The 25,470-nt window shown below is 41.0% G+C and overlaps 1 protein-coding gene, 1 non-coding gene and 1 pseudogene across 2 annotated transcripts; 1 reads left to right on the forward strand and 2 right to left on the reverse strand.

Moving 5' to 3' along the window:
• Nucleotides 1–1,558: 1,558 nt before the first annotated feature.
• On the forward strand, nt 1,559–2,122 carry Pxmp2 (peroxisomal membrane protein 2). The gene is given in 6 exon segments (XM_017800848.1): nt 1,559–1,611; nt 1,613–1,676; nt 1,678–1,717; nt 1,720–1,849; nt 1,851–1,950; nt 1,952–2,122. Coding segments are annotated over 6 exon segments (558 nt in total).
• Nucleotides 2,123–18,143: 16,021 nt separating this feature from the next.
• Nucleotides 18,144–19,384, reverse strand: LOC103742889 (annotated as a pseudogene).
• A 5,058-nt stretch (nt 19,385–24,442) lies between these two features.
• Nucleotides 24,443–24,603, reverse strand: LOC115072192. Its single transcript, XR_003851261.1, has one exon. It is a non-coding gene; the product is annotated as a U1 spliceosomal RNA (small nuclear RNA).
• Between the last annotated feature and the right edge of the window lie 867 nt (nt 24,604–25,470).

Consider the following 25,470-nt stretch of genomic DNA (forward strand, 5'->3'; position numbering starts at 1 on the left):
GAATCTTTTGGAAGAATTTTTAAGACCAAACACCTGCATTCACTGTTTAACTGCATTGTATATACATTACATTTAGCTATTTTACTAATTTTCCAGGAATGAGTGTAAAAGCAGCACAGTCATGCAGTCTCCTCAAACTCTTTAAAAAGAGACAGAATATCTGAGACATAAATAATGTCTTCCATGGACTTGGTGATATTTCCAGAAGTCTCACAGTCTGTACAGGCCAGGCCCACCCAAAATGCAGCAAGAGAAGCCACATTGGTTGGATGGGTGCTGCTGTGCTGGGAACACAAAGGTGGCTTCAATCAGACCTTAGATGTAGAAAATACACATGCCTAGCAAACCCTCGTTTCTTGAAAAGCGTTCCCTATTTTTTAAGGAAGATAGGGTTAACAAGTTGAGAAGGGGTATCAAAGCTCCAACTAGAAGCAGGTGCAAGGGGACTGTGTAGCAGAGCATATTGGGTAACCTGGGCCAGCAGGTTAGCAGGTAAGTGTGAAACACTTACCAAGGGACAGAGCACTCTAATGAACTCTCCTGGCATGGAAACTATGTTTAGGAAAATTGTTGCAGGCTGGGAGCACTTGACACCTACATTAGTCAAATGCAACATAGTGGATTTAAGTTCTGATTTAAAAACACAAATTTATGTTTTATGAAGCCATTAGGAAAGTGTCAACTTAAGAAAATGAGGTTATTATACAATTACGATTTAGATCTTTTTAATATCCTGATAGCCTTGAATTGCCTTGAATTTCTAATCTAGAAGATGTAACAAGCATACTTTATGTTATTTCTTATTAAATATAAATAACAAAGTCCCTGAACATTATTTATGAGATAATTATAAAAATTCTGAAAGATGAAAGGAAACAAATCTTATAAGTACTTTAGTTCAAGGAGTAACAAGGTGGTCAGTTCTCTCACTGTACTAGTTACTTTCTGCTGCTGTGATAAAAACACTGACCAAAACCTACTTAGGGAGGAAAGGGTTTACTTTATCTTAAAACTCCTGGGTGACAGTTCATCACTGAGGGAGACCAAGGTGGGAACTCAGGGCTGGAACCTGGAGGCAGGAGCTGAAGCACAGGCCATCGAGGAGCACTGCTAACTGGCTTGCTTCCCTGGCTGTGTTCAACCTACTTTCTTATACAACATAGGACCACCGGCTCAGGGGTGGCACCACCCACAGAGGGCTAGGCCCTCCCGCATCACTCAACAATCAGAAAACGCCCCCACAGACCTGGTCATTGGTCAGTCCAATGGAAACAGCTCCTCAATTGAGGGTCCCTCTACCTAAGTATATCAAGTTGACAACTGAAGCTATCCAGCATAATCAACCCCTTGTCAACTTGACATACAAACATCATTTTGAACCAGAACCTTTCTATTTCATATCCGCAAGCTCTCATTCTTAATATTACAACATTAAATAGTATAACTTTAAAAGTCCCACAGTCTTTAAAAAATTCAAACATTTTGGCGCTTCCCAGGCCCTACGCCAGTGGGCCAAATGTGGGGTCAGTGTTCCAGACTACGCAGAGACTGAACTGCGATGGCGCCTGCGGTGTCCAGGTTGAGGTCAGAAGCCACACACTCACTCCTGCGGTGCTCAATACTTGCTGCTCCTGAAGCTTTACCCAGAGCTCACCAAAGCTACCACCCGGGGCATTTTTGTCAGCTCTTGGGAACTTCCTGGCCCAGATTATTGAGAAGTGGAAGAAAAAGAAGACTCTCAAAGCCTAGATGTCAGTGGGCCTGTCAGATATGCAGTTTATGGGTTCTTTGTCACAGGCCCACTGAGTCACTACTTCTGCCTCTTCATGGAGCACTGGATCCCTCCAGAGGTTGGCCACAGTCAAGAGGCTCCTTCTGGATCACCTGCTCTTCGTACCAGCCTTCCTGCTGCTGTTCTTCCTCACCTTGAACTTGCTGGAAGGGAAGGATTGCCAATGCCTTTGCTGTCAAGATGAGGAATAGCTTTTGGCCTGCAGTGCAGATGAACTGGAGGATATGGACTCCCCTGCAGTCCGTTAACATCAACTATGTGCCCCTTCAGTTTTGGGTGCTCTTTGCTAACTTGGCAGCTCTTTTCTGGTATGCCTGCCTGAGGAAGTGACATCAGAAACACCATCAATGGGGTCTGAGGGAACCCACCCACATGCAGGAAGAGCAGAGTCTACCATTCAGGATATCATCTGACTCTAAATCAAGTGATTCAAGATGCCTTAAAATTGTGGAGAGAGAAACTTCAGAATCTTCTGCTTTAGAGAAACAACATCAGACTCAGTAGCAATGACCTTAGTTGTCACTGTGAACAAGATGAAGGTCACAATGAACAGTGATGCAGCAACTTCCATGATGGTTGCCATTCCTCAGAACAGCCACTGCTTTGGGGGAAGAAATATATAGCCAGATCTCTTTAAATTATTTAGTACTGTGACAAAATGCATACAGCATAACACTTACTGTTTAACTGTACAGTGCAGCAGCATTAAGTAAAATCATGGCTCTGTGCATACATCACCACAATCTATTTCTAGAAGTTTTTCATCTTAAAGTGGAACCGTCCCTATTAGACATCACTCCTCTCTCTGTCCCACAAGCCTAATAAGCACCATCCCTGTAATATCTCAAATGAATGTGAACCTATATACTATATACATATACATATACATACATACATACATACATAGGAGTTTGTTGATACACTATTCTTTTACAACTGGTTTATTTTACCTAACTAATATCAGTGATGGCTAATCTTGATCAACTTGATGGGATTTAGAATCATCATGAAAATAAACCTCTGGGTGTGTCTATGAGGATATTTCCAAAAAGGTTTAATGGAAGAGGAAAGACCCACTCCAAGTACAAGCAGCACCATGTCCATGGGCCGGGGTCCCAGACAGTATGCCTTCCCCATCATGATAGGGTATGTGTTCTCTAACTATAAGCTGAAATAAATCCTTCCTCCCTCAAAAAAATGCAAACATTTTAAAAGCTCAGTCTCTTAAAAAAACGTCTCTTACCTGTGGTCTCCTGTAAAATCCAAAACAAGTTAAGTACTTTCTAATTTAAAGGGGAAAAAATCAGGCACACTTAAGCAAAACCAAAGTCCAGCAAAGTAGCTCAAAGGCTGGACATCTTGGATTCACTCACAATCTTCTGTGCTCCAAAACGCTTGGACAGCGTCACTTCTCTGGCTCTGTCATTCACAGCACACAGTTTGTCGCATAGGCTCAGGCAGTTCCGCTCCACACCTGCCACTGCCCTTAGTGGTCATCCCGTGGTCCTGTCATCTCCAGTATGCTGGGGTCTCTACTGAAACTGAAGCTGCAGCTTTGCCAGTGAGCTTTCCTGGCCTCTCAGGGCGCAAAGCCTCAGATAATTGTTATGACCCCTTCACACCTTTAACACCAGGTCCACGTAGAACACTCTTACCAAGTCCTGTTTGCAGTTTGAGCTGGAGGTTCAGGCCCCCTCTGGACCATAGCTTCTGTGTGCTGACCCTGGAGAAATAATTCCCAGAAGATATTTTCCACAGTGATGCTGCTCTTTTGTTACAATGATTTTTCAGCCCTAGCTAATCAGTATCAACTGTCTCAGTAGAGAAAGGCTTCACTTCAGTAGTGGTGGTCTCTTCTTAATCACAGCTGATTCTTCAGCTCCAGCCAACCAGGAACCACAGATTCTCAATTCAAAATATCACACAAACAGCCCTGGTAATCTTTGCTTCCTTTGGAAGTTTCACATTCCAGGCCTCCATTGTCTACACGTTTTTCAGCATTATCTTCTAAATTCCTACAGAAGAGCTCACTGAGTTCCAAGCAATTCTCCAGCCCAAAGCTCCTAAAACTTCCACAGTCCTCCCAGACATATATGATCAGGTCCATCTCAACAATACTCTACCATCCTGGCACCAATTTCTGTTTTAATAACTTTCTACTGCTGTGATAAAAGCACCGACCAAAACCAACTTGGGGAAGAAAGGGTTTATTTTATCTTACAACTGCTGGGTCACAGTTCATCACTGAGGGAGGCCAAGGTAGGAACTCAGAGCTGGAACCTGGAGGCAGGAACTGGAGCACAGGCCATGGAGATACGCTGCTTGTTGGCTTGCTTCCTTGGCCTGTGCTCAAACTGCTTTCTTATACAATACAGGACCACTTTCAGGGTGTGGTGGAGCAGCACCACCCACAGTGGGCTGGGCCCTCCCACATCACTCAACAATCAAGAAAATGCCCCACAGATCTGGCCACAGGTCAGTTCAATGAAAAAATTCCACAGTTGAGTTTCCCTCTCCCAGGTTATCAACCTGACAACTGAGGCTATCCAGCACACGCAGTTTTCTTTTTTCCTTCATAACAAAGAACAGTGTTGAGCACAGTGACACATGACTATATTTTCAGCACTAAGGAGACAGAGGCAAGAGAAACAAGAGAAAAAGGAGTTCAAAGCTGGCCCAGCCTACATGGTGAGTTTGAAGGGAGCCAGGACTGCATGCAATCCATCTCAAAAGAGAGATGAGGGGAGAGAAGAGGAGGGGAGGACAGAAAAAAAACCAAGATAGAAAAGAAAAGAGAAGAAAGAGGTTTGCAGGTAAGGAACAGACTAGAGGTAGCCTCACTGTAAGCTGGCAAAAGAGAGAATAATTTAAAAAATGGATGTCATCACAAAGAGTTACAGAAAACCTTCAGAAATCGAGGGAGAAAGTGGAAGGAAGCTGGAAAAGAATAGACGCAGACTGGCAACGCAGAACTGCAAAGCCAAACAGTGGCATCCCCCTCGCTCTGTGATGGGGCAGAGACTCCAGCAAACAAAGAGAAACCCCATTTGTCATGACTCAGAGGGGAGCATCCAGACCCCATCTCAAGGAGAACCTATTCTTCAGACCTAAACTGCCCCAGGGACTTCAGATCAAGGAACACCTCTAGGTCTGGAAAAATCTATTTTCTTTTCCATAGTCCTTGTTTGGGGAAAGGCCCAGCAAAGTAGCTGTGGCTAGCGGTGGGACCGAATGCTGAGAAGCCAAGGAATGTAGGCTGCAGAAGGCTGGTTTAGCAGGAACTTGGTAAGAAGAGAGTTCCACTCTCCATAACTGGAAACCAGCCTCAGAAACTGAAAACTACTCTGGAATTTAGTAGCTCTGAGCTGAGGCTGGGAATAGTTCAAATATGCTAGACACCCACAGGAGTAGCCCTCCTGTAGGGATATTAGCACTTAGTCTTACAGGACCAATAACAGGTCTTCTACCTGCACAGCCAATTCCAGTGCTGTGGTTGGTTCACACACTCCCAACTCCCTTGGGAGGCCCCTCGCTGTAGCTCAGTCACTCTGGAGGGTACAATATGAGGAACTTCGACAAGGTGACATCATCTCCCAACTCATATAACGCAAAGCTAAGTGTGGCAAGCAGAGGCCACTCAAAGAATGAAAACTACCACTGTGAGGACAGCTCTGGTGGCCATCAGACACTTTTGCAATATAAACTCTTCAGCAGAACCCAAGAAGACATGAGAGTCCACAAATTCAGCTGACGATCTGTCCCGTGTGCATATAATTGTCAGTCTTTCGTTCTCAAAGACCCAGACAGAAGCCGCTCTATTACATCATTTTCCCTTCTAATTCCAGGACTTTTGTTGTATTTTTTAATGTTTTAATCTCCTATTTCCCTGAATGTATGTGTATAACTTCGTTTATACTTTTTTCCACTTTGGGGCAGTGTTTTATCTTTTACTTGGTTTCTCTTTTCAACTTATTTTTATTCCATGTGTTTTCTACTCTCTCACCTTGCATTTAGGGCTATTACTGTTTTAACTTAATAACTTAAAAAATGTTTTACTTTATATTTTATTGCCTTTCCTACAATTATCTAATTGTTAAACCTTTTTTATTGTTGGGAAGTATTTTTTGTTTATTTAGGTTTTTTTTTAACTGACATAAAAATTGACTCAAAATCAATCTTGAATTATGAATAAAATTTAAAATTTAAGCTCTTTAGATAAAAGCACAGGAAAAGTTACTTGAATCTCATAGTGTTCTTAAACTTGGAAAGAGAAGACAATGATTCTTAAAATAAGAAATGGTCTTCATCAAAATGAAACAATATTTATACTGTGAAGATCATATTAAAAGACCCAAAAGAAAACAACAGAGATGAAATATGTACAAGCCATGTATCTGGCAAAGGATCACTATCTACAATATTTCTTAAAGATCATAACACTATAGTTAGGCCAGATATGATGGCACATGACTTTAATCCCAGCACTTGGGAGACTGAGGCATGCGGATCTCTCATGTTACAAACCAACTGGGGCTAAGGGAGTCTCTCTCTCTCTCTCTCTCTCTCTCTCTCTCCCTCCCTTTCTCTCTCTCTCTGCTATCTCTCTGTCTCTCACTCTCTATCTCTTTCTCTTAAAGACAAAGAGACCAAGAAACAAACAAAAAACAATAATTAATCAACAGAAATAATTTAATTAGAAAATAGAATGCCATCACAGTATTTCACCAGAGTTAATATCCACACAGCAAACAGTTTTAAAGAAAGGTTCAGTTTTTTTATCCATTAGGGCGATACAAACCCAAACCACAATGTCTTAAATTATGTAAAATATTGTTACAACAAGTAATCTTGGCAAGAATCTGCAGAAATTGGTCACTTGTGACTGTGAGTGAAAAGGAAAATGGCTCAGACCTCCTGGAAATAGTTTGTCACAGCTTTCTGTTCTTTGTTTTTGTTTTGTTGTTAGTGTTTGTTTGCTTGTTTGCCTTTAAAAACAAAGCATGCCATGACCGTGTGGTTCGGCCCCTGCACTCCTGGGTGTTTTCCCCTGGGAGAACGAAACTGTTGGCAAGATGTCCTTCAAGCAGATGCTCACAGTGGTGCATTTATAACAGCCAGAAACTGGCAACAAGCTGAGTGTCCTTCAGGGCAAGAATGCATGAATAGAGCTGGGTGATGGCTCTGTGAGCAAAACCTTGCTTCTGAGGTTAAACCCTGTGAAGCCACCCATGACCAGATATGGTAGCAGGAACATTGAGTCGACAGTAAGATGAGAGGTGGGGACAGAGGAATCAACAGAAGCTCCGTGGCCAGCTGGCCTGGTGTGTACAGTGGCAAGACCCTGACTCAAATAAGGAGGAAGGCAAGGACCAAAAATTCCATCAGAAAACTGTTAGAAATGATTAATACTTTTAGTAAAGTGGCAGGTTACAAAATTAACTTACAAAAATCAGTGGCTTTTCTATACACCAATAACAAGCAATCAGAAAAAGCATTCAAGGAAACCTCCCATTCGCAATAGCTTCAAAAGTAATATTTAGGAATAAACCTCACCAAAGACATTAAAGATCTCTACAACGAAAATTTCAAATCTCTAAAGAAAGAGACAGAGGAAGACACTAGGAGATGGAAAGACCTACCATGCTCATGAATTGGAAAAAATAATATTGTGAAAAAAATCTTACCAAAAGCAATTTATAGATCAATGGAATGCCAATCAAAATACCCATGACATACTTCACAGAGATTGAAAAACATCCAAACTCATGTGGAATCACAAAAGATCCTGGACAGCCAAAGCGATCTTGGGCAAAAAGAACGATGCTGGAGGGATCACCATACCAGATCTCAGATGATATTACAGAGTTATAGTCATAAAAACAGCATGGTAATGACACAAAGACACATAGGTCAATGAAACACAAGACCCAAACATGAGTACATGCAAATTCAGCCACCTGATATTTGACAAAAGTCCCAAGAACACACAATGGAAGAAAAACAGCATCTTTAACAGTTGGTGCTGGCAACACTGGATCTCCACATGCAGAAGAATGAAACTGAACCCCTATCTTTTGCTCTGCACAAAAGTCAACTCCAAATGGATCAAAGACTTCAAAATAAAACCTGAAACTTGAAAACTGCTAGAGGAAAACATAGGCAGAGCCCTCCAAGATGTAGGCACAGGAAAGGATTTTCTAAATCATTGGACACCAGCTGCTCAGGCATTAGGGTCAACAATCAAAAAGTGGGACCACATTAAACTACAAAGTTTCTGTGCAGCAAAAGAAACAAACAAGGAAGGGAAGAGGAAAACCACTGAGTGGGAGAAAATCTTCAGGGGCTACACATCTGACAGAGGATTAATATACAGAATATACAAAGAACTCAAAAAAGAAAGAAACAAGAAAATAAACAACCCAATAAAATGATGGACTATAGACCTGAACAGAGAGCTCTCAAACAAAGAAGTAAAAATTGCTAAGAAGCACCTTAAAAAGTGCTCAACATCCTTAGTAATTAAGAAATGCAAAAAAAAAAAAAAACAAAAAAACTGCTCTAAGATTCCATTTTACCCCAGTCAGACTTGCCAAGAGGATGAAAGACTCCAAATGCTGGGGAGGATGTGGAGAAAGAGGAACACTCATTCACTGCTGATAGGAATGCAACCACTATGGAAAGCAGTGTAGAGAATGCCAAAAAACTAAAAAAGGAACCTACCGTATGATACAGTAATACCACTCCTTGGCATATACCCAAAGGACTCATCGTACTGTAGAGATACCTGGACATCCATGTTTGCTGCTTCACAATAGCTAAGAAATGGAAACAACCTACATGCCCCTCAACTGAGGAATGGATAATGAAAAGGCAAATTTGCACAATAGAGTTCTACTCAGCAGTAAGAAAAGATGAAATTATGAAATTTACAGGTAAATGGATGGAACTAGGAAGTGTTATACAAAGTGAAGTAACACAGACTCAGAAAAGCAAGTGGTGTATGTTGTTCCTCATTTGGGGACTGTAGCACCAATCCCTTATATATGAGTATATTTATTCTGATGTAACACCAGAAGTCAGGAAAATGGAAAGGGTACATGGAGGTAAGGGAAAAGATACAACGCAAAAGAAGGGGATAGTAGGGAATAGTTGTTACCAGGGGGGGAGGTGGGGAAAGTAGGAATGTTTGGCAGGGAGAGTTGGAGAGGAGGTAGGGACATGGAAGGGGCCAAGGTTTGTGGGGGGAGTCAAGAGAGGGGGAGATGGTGGAAGGTGGATGTTATTAGGGGGAGACAGTAGACACACTTAAACTAGGGAGGGAGGTGAGATGCTGAATAGGAGGGACAAGAATAGAGATGAATGAATCTTTGGGGTTTAGGAAACCCAGAGGGAAATGCGATGCTCCTGAAACCCCATGAGAAATGCACGTACAGTGTCTAAATGTTAGTGCATATGTATACTTGGAAACTGCTTAGCAAGAAACACAGTGCCAGACAGAAGAGATCTCCCTTTGAATGGCTGGTGAGAGTGGTCCAAGAGACTCCCAGCATAACACAGGCTATTTCCAAACCTCTTTGTTATTTCCCATAACTAGTAGATAAGACCTTACTGCTGAAGACAGGACATGCTTTAGATACAGGACTTAGAGAAATAGAGTAGGAACTGATCTGGAGGCCTTCTACCCGAAGTTTAGCTATCATGAGGCTAGATGATAATATGCAAACTGTCAAGGGAGAAAAACAATTTGATAATCCAACCCAGCCCTAAACCACCAGCATGACAAACTACCTGTAACAGTCCAGTAGTGGCACTATTATCTTGGGGGCAATCAACAGCTCTCTAATTGGACTTAACGTCCTCTCAGTGGGAGTGACACTCATGAGCGGCACTGTAAACTCAGGCAAATACACATGGCAGGTGAGAACACTGGTTCTAGAGAAAACCCTATTTCATTCATATCTCTAGACAAATGAAATTTCTTACCATATGCTAAATATGGATCCTTATATGCAGAGACAAGCATACCGTACACCACTCATCAAAGAAGCTCCTTCTTGCAACAGAGGCTACTGCAAAATTCCACAATTGCTTAGACACAGAGAATATACGTCTGAGAAATGCCAAGTACTGGGTGACACATCTACAGTTGAACCTCTCCACCTAAGGCTCCTGAAACAGCAGAATAAGGGGTAGAGAGAAAACTAATGCATCCATCATCTATCATCAGCAAAGCTTCCTTATACAACAGAGTGTGATGCACACAGAAGACCACAACTGGTCAAGTTTTAAAGAATAAGAGACTGCAGAGTGTGTATCCTGGGATAAGACTTCTATATTGAACATCACCCACCCACAGCTCAGGGACCATTGTGAAAGAGGGGGAGAAAGATTGTAAGAGCCAGGGCTGGTTCATGAACACAGGGAAGCAGAGGTTTTCAGGCCACTGGAAGCTTGCACATGTGAACTGTGGCAATGGTGGCATCGAGCACAGGACCCATGCCAGCTCAATTAAACAAGGCCCAGAGGGGAGGAGAGAAATGGGTGGTGGGCTGCCCTAGACCGAGAACTCTTGGAGCCTGATTAATGCTGGATGAGGGAGAGTATGCCTTATATATGATCTCTAGATGGGCTGACTAGACTCTGGTGGACGAATTTACTCTGAAGGACATCTGAGTACAAACGCTTGACTAGATGGAACTTAACGTGTATGGCAGAATACATGAGATCCAGTGGGGGAATGGGAGCCATGGATGGGCGACGGGACCCTAAATTTGATAAAGAATTATTATATAAAACTACAAAAGCTCAATAAAAAACTTTTTTAAAAAGTTCAGAGTAAGAATCAGGTTCGAGATCCGTTGGATTTTAGGTGTCAGTGAGTTACTGAGATAAAAGTCTCCTTGACATTCAGGGTCTTTATACCCCTGCCCCATCAGCCTCTCATAGCCTACCCCTCACACTGGATTTTCTGTATTCTGTCATTTGTTAAGGTCTATCCCACTTATGAGAGAAAAGGCATGATGTTTGTACTTTTATCATATATCAACTTTCTGGATCAAAGTTATCTAGTTCAGGATGATTGTTTTCAGCTCCATCCATACCTGAGAATTCCACAATTTCATTTTTCTTAACAGCTAAATAATGGTCCATTGTGGAAATGTATGACATTTTCATTATCCATTCATTAGCTGATAACCATCTGGGTTGTTTTCGTTTCCAGACCTTTGTAAATATGACAACAATGAACACGGATGAACAAGTATATCTATAAAAAGATATAGAGCCCTTTTGGTATATTCCCAAGAGTTGTAGGGATGGATCATCTGGTAGGTCTATTTTTAATTTTTTATTTGAATCTCTACACGGATTTACATAGTGACTACAATGGTTTGCATTCCCACCAGCAGTGAATAAGTGGTCCCTTTCCCCATATCCACACCAGCATTCATTGGGTTTTTTTGTTGTTTTTTTAAATCTTAGCCATTGTAACTGGAATAGGATGAAATCTCAAAGTGGCTTCTATTTGCATTTCCTTGATATCTAAAGATGCTGAACATTAAAAAAATAAAACAAGGGACTCTAGATAAGCTGCCTAGACTCAGGGGATGGACTTCTACTGGGGAATGGATGGGGGCACTGACAAACAGTGGGCAGCAACAGCGATATGGGCTCCAGTGGGTGGGCAAGGCTGTGGGAGGGTGCCAGTGGGGATGGGGATGTAAAGATGGTTAAGACTGTTTAAGATGTTCTGTATGAAATACACACAAAAAAATTAAAAGATAGAATAAAAATATTGCTCGGCGATTCATGCTTCATCTTCTTGAGGATTTGCTGTTTAGTGCCTTGCCCCTATTTCAATTGGGTTGTTTAGATTTTTGAGTTCTTTGAATATTCTGGGTATTAACCTTCTGTTGGATATATACCCAGTAAAGACTTTTTCGCCTTCTACAGGCTGCCTCTTCACTCGAATGATGGTGTTCTTTGCTGTACGTAAGTTCTTAGTTTCATGTGGTCCCTCTTGTCAGTTGTTGGATTTGGTGCCTGTGCTATTGGGGTTCCATTCAGAAAGTCGTTTCCTGTACTTATAAGTATTCTCTACCTTCTCCTCTCAGATTCAGGGTATCAGGTTTTATGTTGAAGTTTTTGGATCACTTTTGAGTTGAACTTTATGCAGAGTGAAAGATGAGGATCTAGTTTCATTCTTCTGCATATGCTTATCTAGTTTGTGCAGCACCATTTGTGCTCTATTTTCTCCAATGTGCATTTGACCTCTTTGTAAAAAATTCAATTGATGTATGCAGGTGGGCTTATATCCAGGTCCTCAGTTCACCTCCATTAATCAATTTGTCTTTTCTTATGCCATTACCATGCTATTTTTATTACTATGGCTTGGTAGTATGATTTAAAATCAGAAATGGTGATACCCCCAGCTGGTCTTTTATTGTTCTAGCACTATCTTGAATAGGAATAGAGAGAGTGGACATCCTTGTCTTATTCATGATTTTGGTGGAAATGTTTTGAGTTTTCTTTATTTAGTGTAATACTGGATATAGACTTGTTCATTTCCTTTAGTGTGTTGAGATTTGTTTCCTGTATCCCTAGATTTTCTAGAATTTTTATCATAAAGAGATGTTGGATTTTATCAAAGGCCTTTTCTGCATCTGATGAGATGATCATGGGGTTTCTGTCCTTGAGCCTGTTCATGTGGTGAATATATGATCAACCAACCATGCTTGTATCTCTAGAAGAAGCTGACATGATCATAGTGGACAGTCTTTCTGACATGCTCTTGCATTCATTTTGCAAATATTTAATGAGAAATTTTGCATCTATGTTCATCAGAGAGAATGGCCTATAATTTTCTAATTCTGTGGAATCTTTGTCTTGTTTGGTATCAGGGTAATACTGGTAATCTTACCCAGCTGTGAACCCTGAAGGCCATAGTAATAACTGGCCTGGAAAGATATGCCCACCAGTGAAATAATGACACAAATACTTGAGAGAAATCATCCATGTTCTGATTGGATTTACTGCCCACTGCACATGATGGGCAGTAAATATTGCAGGAACAATTTTTACTAATGGACATGATCAGGACTAATGACTTTTAGAACCATGTTCTTGGGTCTGATGACCAGGGCATTTCCTTGGCAACCTCAATTTCTTACTTCACCTCAAAAAAGATAATGAATGAATGAATGAATGAATGAATGAATGAATGGATAAGTGTTTGAGAATTAACCTACCAAAGTCCTGGAAGCAGCCATGCACCCATTGCAAACAGTAGACATTGACAAAAACCAATGAATGAGACACTGGGGACCTAGGTCAGGTGATCTATTGAGATAAGGGAGGAGCCGAACTTAAACTTTGTACTCCTCAAGGAAGTGGCAAAATGTTTTGTAAAAAATGTATCAGTGTGGCAAGCCCATAGGCACAGATCTGAGAGATATCTGGGGGAATGAGTGTCTTCTGGGTTTGGGCCCACTCTTATTTTTTGAGACAGGTTTTCCCTGCAGCCTCAGCTGCCCTGGAATTCAATATGTAGACCAAGCTGGCCTTGATTTTACAAATATCCACCTGCCTCTGCCTACACAGTGCTTGGAATTAAAGGCGTGCACTACCACGTCCGGTTTGGGCCCACTCCTAAAAAGTTATCTTAAGAGTCAGGCTTTTATTTTGTTCAGGGTAGTTGTTGGCAACAATGTTGGCACAATTAACATGCACACTGTACCTGGCACCATTATTAAGAACAAGAACCTGTAACTAGATAGGTCATAGACCCTAACGGAGATCCTACCACTATTATTCTGCTAAATGGAAATAGCACTAAAATGATTCCTAATGAATTATCATTGTACCCATAAATCATTGCATTGCTCAACTCTCCTCAAGAGGTGTTTCTTTTTTTGGTCTTTTTGAGACAGGGTCTCCCTGTAGCTGTGATTAACCCAGGGATCCACAGTAGTCAATGTGCAGAGAATAAAAGTCCTATAGTTCTCATCCTTAAATGGAACGTCTACACCACACTGCTCCCCAAGTGGCTCATGAATCGTAGCAGAAGAGGAAATGGAAAATTGTCAGAGCCATAGGCAGTGGATAACTACAAGCAAACAGTGTTTCTGGGCACAACTGAGCAGTTGCACATGTGAACTCAGAGTGCTTGTGGCAGCATATGAAGAATCTGCTCACGTTCAAGACAAACAAAATCCCAGCATGCAAAGGGAGGGAGGCACAAAGCCCCACCCCTAGCTGAGAAACAATTGGCAATTGGTAACGGTTGGGAAAGGGAGATGCAGTTTTCTCTATGGGGGTGGTCTCTGGTATTTCAAGCACGCTCCAGTGGATGGCCATACACCCAAGAGTATATGGATAACACAAATTGAACTTGTTGTGTTTTAAGCAAAATTTGATTGGTAGGGAGGGAGTTGGATCTGTGATTATTTGAGGAGGTGAATATGGTCAATATACATTGAACAAAATTCTCAAAAGAATTAAAACATTTAAAAAAAAAAGAAAAGGAAACACAGAAAGACTTTAGTGTGGCATATCTTTGGGCTTGTTTGTGAGGGCTATTCCAGACAACATTAATTGAATACTCTGGATGTGGGTTGTACCATCCCATAGGATGGAGTACAGGACTAAATAAAAAGGGAGGAGAAGCCAGCTGCACAGCACTCATTCCTATCTCCTGGTTGTAGAGGTGATGTATCCAGCTGCCTCATACTCCTTCTGCACAGTCACAAGCCACTACCACTGCTCTGCCATCTCCATCACCATAGACTGTGTTCCCTAAAACTGTGAGCCAATATAAGTCTCACCTCCCTCCAGTTGTTTCTGGTATGGTATTTCATCACAGCGAGGAAAAGCTAACCAATATAGATACATCTCTGAAAGAAAATCAGAAAACACAAACTAAAATTAAAAAAAAAAGATAAATTTTACTACACTAAAATTCAAGAGTTCCATATATAGGAAAGCAAACTAAGAATTGGATTGAAAAGTATTTAACATAAAACATTGTCAAACACAATATTTAAGAAACTCTTAGTACTAAGTCAAATATAAAGTCAAAAAAATTCACAGAAGAAATAAGGGCAATTAACATGCATGAAGAGCTATTTGCCTTCAGCAGTAATGAGGCATGCGAAGAAGCAGCAAAGATGCACTTTATATCTATTCACTGGGAAACTTTAAGCCTCACAGTGGTGTTGTGAATGAAGTAATAGAGCAATAAAAGATCTTGTGTATTGTTGTGGGCTTGTAAATTCACACAACCATTTTGGAGAAGAGTTTAATAGTAACTAGAAAATTGAATGAAGCCTTCCAGTACAGACTATGTACCGTTGTGAAAATCCCGTGTGGGTGTGCATTCTTAAAACATGCACAATGCTCATTACAATGCTGACTGCAACGGAAAAGAAAAACCTTTGGCATTTAATTTTGCATGATATGAAAATGAACTGAAGATAATATTCTACAAGCTACATCATTCCGACCTCAGTCTACATGTCACTTTGCCCCCTCCTCTTCTGTGTGAAGTCACCCTCCTCAATACTTCTCATAAGTAAAACCACTAGTGGAGTTATTTAGTGATCATGGGTAACTTGGAGCAATGTGTTCATATCCATATCATTAGCCACATCTTCAGCTTCTTTTACTATACATTGAAACACAGATTATAGAGATGAATATTTCTATATCTTTGGGAATAATTTATCAACCTAGCACAAAATGTAATCCTCTAAAATCACATTTTTTAAACTTCTACCTCTTCCTCATCCCATACTTGGACAAATGAGATTTTTATGGTTTAATATGTTTGGGACATATGTGACCTATTAAATCTTCATGGTAAGTTGGTTTTCTTCAAGATGTTAGTCATAGACTCAGACTGACTGGGCTCAAAAGTTGGCTCCTCCATTCACCAAGCTTGTGACCTTAAAATTTTCTCATTTCCAAAGAAATTATTTCATAAAGTTGAGTGGGGATTAAAATAATTCACACATGTAACGTGTGTTCAGTTGTACCTGGTATGTTAATAAAATACAGAGAGTATCATGTTGTCCTGGTTGTTATTATATTAAGAGTTGCATCTAGGTAATGTTATAATCAGTAATGACAAACATAGTTATCCCAATCTGGAAAACATTTGTCCTAAGTTTTAAAATGTTAGATTAAAACAAAAATAAAGCAGGGTAAAATATATCACAGCAGGGTGGAAGCCCACTGCAGTTCCATCTTTTATAGACAGCTTTTACTTAAAGATGGAAAACTCACTTGAAATGTAGGTTTTAATATAATCCAAGTATTGTTCATAAGCACATAAAAAGTATTTGTATGTTATACCACCACTATTATCAGTTATATTTATGAAAATGTAATTAGTATTAGTAAAACTTATTCATTTAAAATACAAAAGAACATATGTAATTTTCATCTACATCTTAAAATGGTGTGTATTAGTATAATGGGAATTATAAATATCATAATAATATTATAATGAAGTCTTTTCCTTGCTTATGTCTCTTACTTCTCTTACACATACGCATAATGTATATTATATGAACTTGAACCAGACTTTCTCATTGAACGGTTTCTAAGTTGTTTATTCACTGAGGCACACTTGTTGAATGTGTTGGCTGTAATCACACATGTCCAAAGATCCTGATTCAGTATCAGAGCTTCAGCATTAAAGAACTACACTACATGATAATTTACAAAAATCCATTCAGAGTTAGTGAAATAAAAGTTCCGCACTGCCTGTGGATCACCATACACATTTAGGTATCTGGTCCTTATAATCACCCAATGATTTGCCTTTGACTTCACTGCTAGATCTTAACAGATTCAGAAAATGAATCTAAGTTCCTAATTCTAACTCATATGCATCCTTGTTCCTTATGCTTCTTTCAGAGGTTCACACAAACAAATACAAAGGTTCAAATACAAGGGTGTTCATCACCATCTGAGACTTGCAGCAAAGGATTGATTGAGGCGGCAGAAATCAAACTCAATTTCAATATGCAAATAGGAAATATTAAAATCATAGAAGTACTTTAAGTATAAAAGGAACAGTATCAACTAAAGGTTTAAAAAATGTATATACTGGGGCTGGTGGTACACGTCTTTAATCCCAGCACTCTGGAGGTAGAGGGAGGCAGACCTCTAGGAAATCAAGGCCAGCCTGGTCTACATAGTGAGCTCTAGGCCAGCTGGGGCTAGAGAGAGGCCCTGTCTAAAAAACCATATGTACTGGAACTGGGAAATATACCACCAAAAACTAAAATTCCCTTAACTGAATATGATATATAAGACTGACATCAAATCATGGGAAGATATTATTTTAGGTACCAGAAATTTTTAATTTATCTACCTTCCTTCATTTGACATTCTCGACATGGCATAGACAATAAACCAAATTAATCTCTTTGTAACTGAATGTTGTTGTGATAGGAGCAGAGCCTTCACATTACAAGGTGGTGGCAAATGGTGGCCTCTTCTGTTGTTTGTTTGTTTGCTTGTTTTGCCACTCTCAACCTCTGGCTGTCACTTCTCTTGTCCTTTCTTGGTTATCTTTTTTTATTTTTAACATTTTATTATTTTTATTTTATGTATACGAGTGTATTGCCTGCATGGATGTGAATGCACCCGCGTCATGCAACGCTGCAGAGGTCAGAAGAGGGCTTCAGATTCCCCTGGAACTGGAGTTAAGGACTGTTCGAAGCCGCCTTGTGGGTGCTGGGAATCGAACCTGGGTCCTCTGCAAGAGTAGTCAGTGCTCTTAACTGCTGAGCCACCTCTCCAGCCCCTTTTGGTTATCTTTTAACAATCTCTTCTACCTCTGTGAAATAGGGACTGAAAGCACCAACCTCAGTATTCTGAGGTGTAAAAGAAGGTTCAGCACGAACCAAGCCAAGCTTACAGGAACATTCAAGCTCCAATGGTTCCTTGTCCTTTGATTGAGTGCCTTCTCAGAGCATAAGCTAAGAAAACTGGGAAACTGTAGACCAAGCACACAGATCTAACGACCAAGTGAGGACCTCGATGGTAAAGCGCATGGCCTTATAATCACCACTAACAACTTCCAGCCTAAAGACATCTAAGACCCCTGATTTCAATGTCCCCTGTGGGATGGCTCCCTTGTATCTCCATCAGGAGCCTCTCAATTCCTCTTGCTACACTTGTAGCAGTATGAAGGACACAACAGAGGCCCAAACGGAGTGACCAGTGCCAGGAGTGGCCACAGTTGCAAAGTTGGTGCCATTTGCTTTTGGGAGTAGTGGTGAGGCCGGAACAAGGGTGACAGCTGAAGGTGAGGGGCAGTCCTGGTTCTCATTAGCAGTGGTGATCAGGCTTCAAGGGCTCGCCTAGGGGCCTGCTTCTCAGTCACCTTTGTCAGCTTCACCTTTGGCATGCCCAGACAGGCATCAGCCATTGCCTCACCCAGCTCTCTTAGGCAGGAAGTGACCCCAGCAGGATATTTGTCCCAGCGGGTCCACAGCTCAATCTGTACCATCACTTGATTGGTGTAGGAATTGCTCGTTGGGAAGCTCGAGTGACCCATGACACAACCCAGGTTGACCAGCCAGACCAGACCCAGCAGGATAATTAGGCATGCCAGTAGAGGCTCACCTGGGCGTGATGTTCACTCTCTGTACAGTGTTCTCACTGATCCACTTCATGTCAGTCTCCACATCAGTGTGTCCAGTGTTACACCCAATGGCATCACCCTTCATCGGTCCTGGCCAAGGACGATATCCATAGAGCCTCTGATGACAAAGATGTTGCCCTCCTTACAGGCCTCATCCATGGTGGTCACCTCATAGCCCTCCATGGCAGCCTGCAGTGCAATGAATAGGTCAATGTAGGTGATGATGACTCTGACCCCCAAACCCCTCAGAGCCTGAGCACAGCCCTTGCCCACATCATCATAGCTTGCTACTACCACCACTTTGCTGGCATCATCACATCTGTGGTCCATGTGATGCCGTCTATGAGGGACTCTGGCAGCCATAAAGATTGTCAAACTTGTTCTTGGTGACAGAATCCTTGACATTGATGAAAGACACCTTCAGTATCCCATTGGCCATCCTCTTGTACAGGTTATGAACCCCAGTCATGGTCTCCTCAGAGATGCCTCAGATGCCTGATGGAAGCTGTGAGTACTTGGTGCTGATGATGTTGGTGAGGTCACCACCATCATCCAGAATCATGTTGAAGGCTCCATTCTTGAAGGGAAGTGTTTTCTCAATGCACCACAGGCACTCCTCATCTATTTCACCTCTTCCAGGAATACACTGGAAGGTCAGCCTTGGCAATGGCAACTACCACATGGTCCTGAGTAGAGAAAATGCTGCAGCTGGACCACCACACCTCAGCAACTAGAGTCTCAAGTTTCAATGAGGACATCAGCCTCCACAGTCATGTTCAGGCAGTCAGCAATGCAAGCTCCCTTCAGTTGCTTGGAAGTCAGTACATCTCCTGCATGCACATCAAACCTGGTATCTCATTCTCCACAATGTCCAGGGCCTTTGCGCCCCAGGCAGCCAGGTCAATATTCACAACTTTGGAGGGCAGTTTATCAGGCATCCTGGCAGTGCTTCCACTTGGAGTGATAGACTTGGACAAAGGGAATCAGGCAGCATGGGGCGGGGCATGGAAAGATTTTTTTAAAAGAGTAAGATGAGAAGATTTTACTAGGTAAGAATAAGATGCAATAAATACTAGCAAGATGGGAAAGGGTGGTAGAAGGATGGGCTGGGAGGACAGTGAGCGAAGGGCAGTTATTACGGCTCCAGAGAGTAGAAGGGTGCGCTTAGCTGACCTGAGTCTCGGTAATAGGAAGAAGCCAAGGATGGAGAAAATTGAGAGGATATGGTAATGTACTAGAAGAAAATGCAATAGTATTTCTAACCTCATCTTAAATAGTATTTAATATTTTAAGATATGTTTATTTAGGACCATTAAATATTCATTTATTGTCATTTTAAATTTTTGTATGAGGCAAGTATAACTGTGTATATTAAATAACTATATGGTTTTTTACCAGTGCACAATTTAAGAGATAGGGAAACTAAGACCAGGTTACCAAAAACAAAAAATTAAGACTTAAACCAAACTAAAAAAAAAAGGCAGATAAAAAAAATGTATATGAATTCTTACCATGTGACATGAAAAGACACAATAACAAAAAATTTTAACATATATGGTGGAATGCATGAGGTCTGGTGGGGGGGTGGATGGAGGAGGACATGAGGTCCAGTCGGGGGCTATGGATGGGGAAAGGGGTCTGATTTTGATTGAGAACTGTTGTATGAAATGTATGAAAGCTCAATAAAAAAGAAAAAGACCCAATCCTTTATGGCTACCTTTCAATTTTTAATAAATTTCTAGTTAGCTTACAAAGTAATGGCTTTCATTCTGACATTTTCTTTTGTGTGTGTGTATAATTCAAAGTGAATTTTTGTATATATCATACACATCTTAACCATCTTTACTCCCTTTTCTCTGTTGGCATGCTCCCATACCCGCCCCTCGCCACTGGATATCATGCGTTCTTTCATCTATGTTGAGGCCTATCGAATCAAGTTATTGTACCCAGATGCGCTTCAGTGCAAGTTTATCCACCGGGGCCTAGCCAGTCTTTCTGGAGTACCTCCTTTTAAGAACATCAGCTCTTCCTCACTCAGCAGTAATCAGCTGCCAATAATAGTTCTTCAGCTAAGATTGGGGCCTACTGCCCATTTTCACAGTTCTCTGCTGGGGTTTTGTCTGCTTGAGTTTGCACGAGTCTTATGCATGTTGTCACCATTGTTTTAAGTTCATATGTGCAAGGTCCCAGGAGCCTATAAGACTTTATTTCCAGGTGGTCATGCACCTCCTCCGCTGGCTCTTACAATCTCTCTGCCCCGTCTTCACAATGGTCCCTGAACCTCGGGTGGGTGAAGTTTAATATAGGAGGCCTGTCCTAGGACCTTCACACAGGTGTCCTGGCACGGTGTGCATGCTCACCCCTGACCCTCTTTCCCCTTGGCCTCTTCTTCTCCTCCCTTTCTCCTCCCATATAATTCCTTTTCTGGTCTCATGTCACATATGCGAATATATGTTCTCAGAAGAGAAAACTTGCAATGCCTGCCATTCTTTTACTCCCCTGCGAGTACCTCAGATGGAGTGCTGCAGAGTTTAGAAGAACATGTCAGATCCTCCGTAACTGAAGTTACAGACAGTTGTGAACGTGTGAACCACCATGTAGGGACTAGGAACTGAACCCAGGTCCTCTGCAAGAGCACCAAGTGCCCTTAACCACTGAATCATCGCTCCAGCCCCCTCAATACTGGTATTTTTCAGTAATTTATCGTATTTTAAAGAAAATTAGCTTTTAGTTTACTTTTCCCATTCTTTGTTACTAGTGTATGAAAATATGGTTGACTATGTCTATTGCCCTTATATAATAAAAGCCTAAAAAATTCACTCAAGAGGTCCAGTAGTTATTATGTAAACACATGAAGATTACAAAAGAGTTAATGTGCCAAAATGACTTTATATTATTTATGAACCCAATGTTCAGGTCCTAGTTACAAATTTATTATACTTAACATACACAGAAATACTTAAATTTTATTTGCTTTATGCTATTTTTATGATTAATATTTCAAGGACTGTGTCTACTTTCTGTAAATTGTCAAATTTATGGCAATAAATTTGTGGTCTTAGTTTACCGTTTTGATTGATAGAACCATGTGGACACCTCCTCCTTTATTGCTGATGTTTGAATTGTGCTTTATGCTTCTTTTCTTGGTCAGCTAAGAGGCTTTTCCAATTTTATTGGTCTCTATGAAATTAACTTGGTTTCATTGAATGATTCACATTGAAATTCACCAAATTTTATTCACATTGGTTTCTGTAGTTCGTTGGCACTTTAGCCTATTTGTAACTTTATCATTGCTATTTTATTCATTTACCTTCACTGAATTTAAATTACCTTGTTTTCCAGTTTTTTAAGGCAGGCTTTCATTCTTCTTTATGGCTGAATAATATGGCCATTGTATATATACACCTGGTATCACAATTGCAGTTCTTACCCTAGTGCGTGTGTGGACAGTTTCAGTTCTCAACTTGGTACACCTGAGAAGAGAGAACCCAGTTGAGAAGTTTCCTCCATCAGATTGGCCTAGGGCCATGTCTGGAAGGGATTTTGTCAGTTGCTAGTTGATATGTCAGGTCCCAGCCCACTGTGGGTGGTACCATCTCTGGGAAGGAAGACCTAGGCTATACAAAAATGTAGTTGAGCAAGTCAGGGGGAACAAGCCAGTAAGCAGCATTGCTCTATGATCAGTTCCCGTTTGTGTTCTTGCCTTTGTGATGAACAGTGACCTCAGAGATGAAATAAACACTTTCCTTCCCCGGTTGCTTTTGGTTAGTGCTTTATCACAATAGAATGCAAACTAGAATAAGGGATCATTTATTCCAAGCCAAATATGAGTAATTACAGCATGGGGCACGGATTCGGGTTTTGTTAAATAACAAATTCCCCATCAGTCTCTTTGTCTTGTAGAATCTTCAACATGGGTGTGACTTTTTTAATGAATGCAGTTTTCCAAGCAATACATTCTGTGTGTGGTTATAATGTCTTTCTCTGTCTTTAAAAGTGTAAAGTTTGAATTAATTTTAAAATTTAGAAAACTCTGGTTCATAGGTTAGTAATAAGGGAACAAGTGTCTCTTACCTCAATATTTCTATTACCATGTGCTCACAAAATATCTAAACTAGGAAGGGCAAGTTTTCAACACACCAAAGAGCAGAGAGAGAGAATGCAGGTAGATGCTAGAAGAGTGTGAGAATACCCACATGCTCACGAATACACCAATTCTCTGAATTAATACTCTGAAAACATGCAAAGATCAAAAATCAAATGTTCTAACTTGGAGTCTGAAACAAAGCAAGAGGACACCAAATGACCAGCTCAGAATAAACCAACAGATCATCAACCAAACCAAAGCAAAGGCCAGGCCTGAGAACTCACCACCAACGACACACAAAGTTGGACAAAAAAAACTGGGCTGGTACTTGACGCAGATCCAGTTAACGTCTCTGTGAAAGTGGATAGTCCTTGGAGCCACACATTCAAGCACCAAAACTGCTAGAGCAAAACAACTCCTACTCAAAAAGAGTAAGATAATTTATGAGTCAAGTGTGTAAGTATGAAATAAGAACACTGATGCCTGCTGCTCCAAACAGCAGACACCAACATGGAAGTGGTTACAAACTTTTGTAGTCACTGACCACACGCATGGCGTCTAGGTGATAGAAACTACAGGTGTACTAAGTACACATTTGAGATATTTATCTCATAGTCCAAATCGCTATCCTCATGCATTGGAACTGGATGTGAACACTGTCAGCAAGATGTAGGCCGAAGCTCAAGAGAGTCATGAATTAAAGGAACTTCACAGTGTGGGAAAGCTAAAAATTAACATGATTTCCAAGGTTCATCTGCTAGAGGAGATAGTCCATAAAGGTTCATTCAGAGAAAGCTTATGGCCAACAGAATGGACTCTCCTGCCTGAGTGGAGACTTAGCATTCCAGTTGGACCCGATCAAACCCCAGGCCAAGGGACCACCCCTAGGAAAGTGGGTTTACCTTAAGCCACGCTAAAGAGCTAGGTGGATTAATTAGTCCTTTAAGGAGCTTCTGTACTTTTCCTTCCCAGAATTCCTGTCAACCTCAGGGCAGTCTCTATAAGCAGAGCAGCAATGAGGTGTGGCTGGCCACCCCTATGCTTCTGAGACTCAAAAAGGTATAACTTTTCCTTTTTCCTTTTTTTTGTCTTTTCCTTTTTGATACTGGCCAGAATCTAGGTGTGCTTTTTCTGGTACTTAAGGCTTCCTTACTCTTTCTCTAAAGCTCCCCTCCGCACCATGTGACTGCCGTACCACCATGTGACTGACCTCTTCGCTTGCCTAACTCAAGCAACAGAGATTATTTTTCCTCCTACCTTCCCTCCTCATGCTCTGAGCAGCTGGCTGAGATTCACAGCTTGCCTACCCTGAGTGTTTGTCTTTAAAATTCCAATAAAATTGTCTTTGAGCTTCTATTTGAGTCTATTCCTAACTTATTTTGTTAATGTGACTGGGAACCCCAAGGGGACCTGGGTGATCAAGAAGGGACTTCCCAAAATCCCAGAAACACATCCCCAGGTTATAGCAGAAGTGAACAGTGGCTGAGAGAAGAGATTCTCCAACCAGCAGAGCAGCCTGCAAATGATGCCCAGAGCTCCAGTTTGGAGCATCCACAAGTGAGTCATCGCTCATACAGGGGTGGGATTTTCAGTGACACAACTGCCTTTCAGTTGTTCCTACTCCTGGAAGCAACCCCTCACCCATAGCCCTACAAGTACTCCAATAAATTCATTGGTTTGCCAACTTGTAATTTGGCAGAATTGTTACTTTGATCTGGCTTGATGCTCTATCTTGGTTAGTAGACGTTTGCGCACCTTTTTCCCAGGAAAAGTCAACAGCAATGAATGGCTCACGAAGCAGCTAATGTCAGTTCGAGATAATTTGACTTTGATCTGCAACAGTTCAACTCTCCACACTGGTGAAGTTCTAATCAGTCATTCAGCCTGATCAGTCAATCTTTTCCTTCCTGTGGAGAGAGGGAACACAGTCCTTCACTATGACAAATTATGTGGTTGAGTTTCCCACATTTGGGAACTTGCAGGGGTCAGCATAGCCAGAGTGCAAAGGATAAATCTTCCCCTCAGAATACTACCTTTGTGATAGTTGTATCTCTCCTGCCGGAGAAATGTGCTTTTTAGAACCCTGTGTAACTTCTGTTCATACATCACGTTTTCTTTATCTGCCCACACACCTTCCACCGGCAACTTTAAATTTTTTTTAGAATATAGTGGTTTTTAAATATTTGATATATTTTTCTACTGAGGTTTTTTTTGTCTTACCTTGTTATAGAAGACACTTAATTTACTAAGGAAAAACTTGGAAATCTTTCTCCCCGTGGGTGGTACCTGTTGATGGTTGCGTTTACTTTTGTATTGTTTTCTGTGTCTTGTTAGTCTTTATATTGATACTTTAGGACTCTCCACCATGCCTGTGAATTGACCATTTAAAGACTGAACAGAAGTGACAAAGAGTTTTATTTTAGACTTGTCTCAGGTCTTATCATGAATCCCAAATTCTGCCCATGAGTCTCCCACCCATCTGTACACTTAAAAACACACTGGAGCAAGCATGCAAGAACCATTAAGACCAGCTGTCTTTCAAAGGAAGGCTCTCTTTCATTTCTGTCCATTTGTAGGTATTGGGCTTCCTGGAATCACTCACATGTGGACAATATTTCCTATGCTGTCAGCACTGCAACATTCATGTTAAGACAGTGACGTTGCTTATTACCAATGCATAAACTAGTGAAGGAACATCTTCAAGTAAGAAAGCCACAAACTTGAAGTTCTTGCCTTCACAGCACTTACTCAAACATGGACATTTTGCAAATATCTCATCCTTTTATTTTCAAAGGGTTAAAAGAAATTATTTCTAAATATGTTCTAGTTTTTAAAATGTCAACTTTTTATCTATGGTTGAAATTGCTTCTTCATATAGCCATTATGGGAAGAGCTTGCTATAGGTCTGCTTTTTAGTTTAAAGTATTTTGTATTTAA

This window comes from Nannospalax galili, unplaced genomic scaffold (genome assembly GCF_000622305.1).
Source record: "Nannospalax galili isolate Female #2095 unplaced genomic scaffold, S.galili_v1.0 scaffold742, whole genome shotgun sequence".
NCBI classification, from domain to species: Eukaryota; Metazoa; Chordata; class Mammalia; order Rodentia; family Spalacidae; genus Nannospalax; species Nannospalax galili.